Raw genomic sequence first — 3,526 nt, 5'->3', positions numbered from 1 at the left:
CTTTGATTAAATAATGAGAACCTTAAATATGTGTAAACTTCTGGTCGAAGGTACAAAACAACAACATGAGTTTGTCCAAAGGTGATTTTGTGTGTGTGTGTGTGTGTGTGTGTGTGTGTGTGTGTGTGTGTGTGTGTGTGTGTGTGTGCGTGCTCAGTCGTGGCCCTTGAAGCAGTACACGCCGTACAGCTTGTGCTTCTTGTCCGGGAAGCCGTTGAAGCGCACGGCGGCCTCGGTGGGGCTGCAGCGCCTCCTGGGGTTGGCGATGGGGTAGCGCACGCTGCCGTCGGCCAGCCAGCCGGCGTCGCAGCGGTCGAAGCCCGTCAGCTTCCAGGCGGCGTACATGTGGCCCACCTTGGCGATCTGGGCGCCGTCCTGCTGGCAGGCCCGCACCGCCTCGTCGTAGGTCAGCTTGGACGGGTGGATCAGGTAGTAGAACCGGCCTGCAACGCAGCGTTAGCATCACGTTAGCACCGTGTTAGCATGACGTTAGCATCGCCGCCTCCATGGCCTCCATTTTCTGTTTAAAAAGGAAAAAACCAGCTCCGCAGAAAAGCTGCAGTTATTAAAGTGAGAAATGTTACCACGGTGACCTGGTTAATGATGGTTACCACGGTGACCTGGTTAATGATGGTTACCACGGTGACTTGGTTAATGATGGTTACCACGGTGACCTGGTTAATGATGTTAACACGGTGACTTGGTTAAGTTAATGATGGTTACCGTGGTGACCTGGTTAATGATGGTTACTATGGTGACCTGGTTAATGAACGTTACCACGGTGACCTGGTTAATGATGGTTACCACGGTGACTTGGTTAATGATGGTTACCACGGTGACCTGGTTAATGATGTTAACACCGTGACTTGGTTAAGTTAATGATGGTTACCGTGGTGACCTGGTTAATGATGGTTACTATGGTGACCTGGTTAATGAACGTTACCACGGTGACCTGGTTAATGATGGTTACCGTGATGACCTGGTTAATGATGGTTACTGTGGTGATCTGGTTAATGATGGTTACTGTGGTGATCTGGTTAATGATGGTTACCGTGGTGATCTGGTTAATGAAGGTTACTATGGCGACCTGGTTAATGATGGTTCCGTGGTGACCTGGTTAATGATGGTTACCACGGTGACCTGGCCAATGATGGTTACCACGGTGACCTGGTTAATGAATGTTACCACGGTGACCTGGTTAATGATGGTTACCACGGTGACCTGGCCAATGATGGTTACCACAGTGACCTGGTTAATAAATGTTACTATGGTGACCTGGTTAATGATGGTTACCACAGTGACCTGGTTAATAAATGTTACTATGGTGACCTGGTTAATGATGGTTACCACGGTGACCTGGCCAATGATGGTTACCACGGTGACCTGGTTAATGAATGTTACCACGGTGACCTGGCCAATGATGGTTACCACGGTGACCTGGTTAATGAATGTTACCACGGTGACCTGGTTAATGATGGTTACCGCAGTGACCTGGTTAATGATGGTTACCGCAGTGACCTGGTTAATAAATGTTACTATGGTGACCTGGTTAATGATGGTTACCTTGGTGACCTGGTTAATGATGGTTGCCATGGTGACCTGATTAATGATGGTTACCATGGTGACCAGGTTAATGAACATTGCCACGGTGACCTGGTTAATGATGGTTACCACAGTGAGCTGGTTAATGATGGTTACCACAGTGACCTGGTTAATGATGGTTACTGTGGTGACCAGGTTAATGAACATTGCCACGGTGACCTGGTTAGTGATGGTTACCGTGGCGACCCGGTGACAGAGGGCGTGGTGAAGCGGTACCTCTGAACTGGGACGTGAAGCAGAACACGTCGTACTGGTTCTTGTCTTTGTCCCTCAGCCCGTAGTTGCGGACCCCCGGCACCGTGTCCTTGCCCCCGCAGGGCCCCCTGGGGTTGTTGATGGGGTACTGCACCGAGCCGTCGCTCAGCCAGCCGGCGTTGCACCAGTCCATCCCCGCCCGCCACGCCTCGTACAGCTGCTCGAACGACGCCACCACCGCGTCCTGGTCCCGGCAGGCGCGCTCCGCGCTGTAGAAGTTCAGGTTGTAGCGGCCGAGGCGGGGGAAGTAGGGGAAGACCACGCCTGTGGGGGGAGGGGGGGTGGGGAGGGGGGGAGTGGCAGCGACGTGTCAGCACGCTGCTTCATTACTGCCCCGGCCAAGCTGATTGACATCTCGGCTAAATTTAGACCTGCTGCTGCCGGACCTCTGTACCGGCGTCAGCAGGGGAAAGTAACTGAGTAACTGGAGTAACTAAGTAGAGTATTTTTCCTCCTCATCTCTACATGTGAAGACAAATGTCTTGATTTCTTCTCATTGTCTCACGCGGACATTCTATTGGACAGACCAGCGAGATGGGATGTTGTTATGGTGACTGTCAAATAAAACCACCAGGTTGGATTGTTATTACGTTGACTGTCAAAATAAAACCACCAAGTTGGATTGTTACTACGGTGACTGTCAAAATAAAAGTACCAAGTCCAGGCGAACATAGACTGGGACTGATGACATCACGGAGGAAAATTGGTTCTGATTGGCTCTACTGAGCATGTGCAGAATTACAAGTTACTACAGAGCAGGTCCTGGACCAGGACCAGGACCAGGACTAGGACCAGGTCCCCTACCTTCCAGGTCCAGGGTCACCACGGCCGTCCCGTCCTCAGGCCGTCGATCACCTCACACTTATATCTCCCATAATCCTCCAGGGCCAGGTCTGTGACCACCAGCGAGGCGTCGAGGGGGGAGGAGCCTCGCAGGTGGACGCGGCCGTGGAAACGTCCGTAACTCCTCTTGTGGTGGTCCATGGAGACGAAGACGTCCACCTGGGACGGTAAGACCGGCAGGTTCACACACTCTGTCAGCACTTTACCTTCTACCAGCAAAAAAAAGCTTGTAAATAATTGACTTCAAAGACTTCAAAGACGCCGGAGGGTCGAAGTTCAGCGAGGTTGTTTGATTAAAATCCAAGATTTTAGTTGAGGAATTATTGTCACTGGACTGAACCAGAAACTGTATTGTGAGTTTGTACCGAAGAAATATTCACATAAAATCGTATTTAAATTCAAACCAAAGCCCGAAAACAAATAAATTGCTTAATATAGGTTTTTATAATTAAAGTAATAATAATATTAATAATATAATATGTTGTGTATACTTGTATACATGAAATGTATTATTGTGTTTTTCATTTTATATATGAAGCTCAGTTCTGACGTCTGACGTCTTATTTTGACGAAACAAGAGTTTAACTTCAGCCTAAAACGCTTTTGGTTTGAAAAATTGTTCATCTTTGAAAAAAAAATACATTTTTTGTTTGTTTTTGCTGAAAACTGACCGAAGAAATTTTTAAAAACAAAAAAAACTGTTTAAAATTAATAAATAAGTGTCACTGATGACGTTTTTTACAACAAAAACAGTTTTATCGGTTTTGCGTAACTTTTAAAATGAGACAGAATCAAACTTAACTGGACTCATAAATCACAGGACAGA

The 3,526-nt window shown here is 47.9% G+C and overlaps 1 protein-coding gene across 1 annotated transcript; it reads right to left on the bottom strand.

The window, feature by feature from the left end:
- LOC308148384 (hyaluronan and proteoglycan link protein 1-like) lies at positions 1-3,356 on the bottom strand. The gene is given in 4 exon segments (XM_080521847.1): positions 1-443; positions 1,819-2,121; positions 2,662-2,700; positions 2,703-3,356. Coding segments are annotated over 4 exon segments (771 nt in total). The 5' UTR covers positions 2,842-3,356; the 3' UTR covers positions 1-153.
- Positions 3,357-3,526: the final 170 nt, after the last annotated feature.

This window comes from Blennius ocellaris (genome assembly GCF_963422515.1).
Source record: "Blennius ocellaris genome assembly, contig: SCAFFOLD_225, whole genome shotgun sequence".
NCBI lineage: Eukaryota > Metazoa > Chordata > Actinopteri > Blenniiformes > Blenniidae > Blennius > Blennius ocellaris.
The sequence above is the reverse complement of the archived record's forward strand: the minus strand, read 5'-3'. Positions and strand labels throughout refer to the sequence as shown.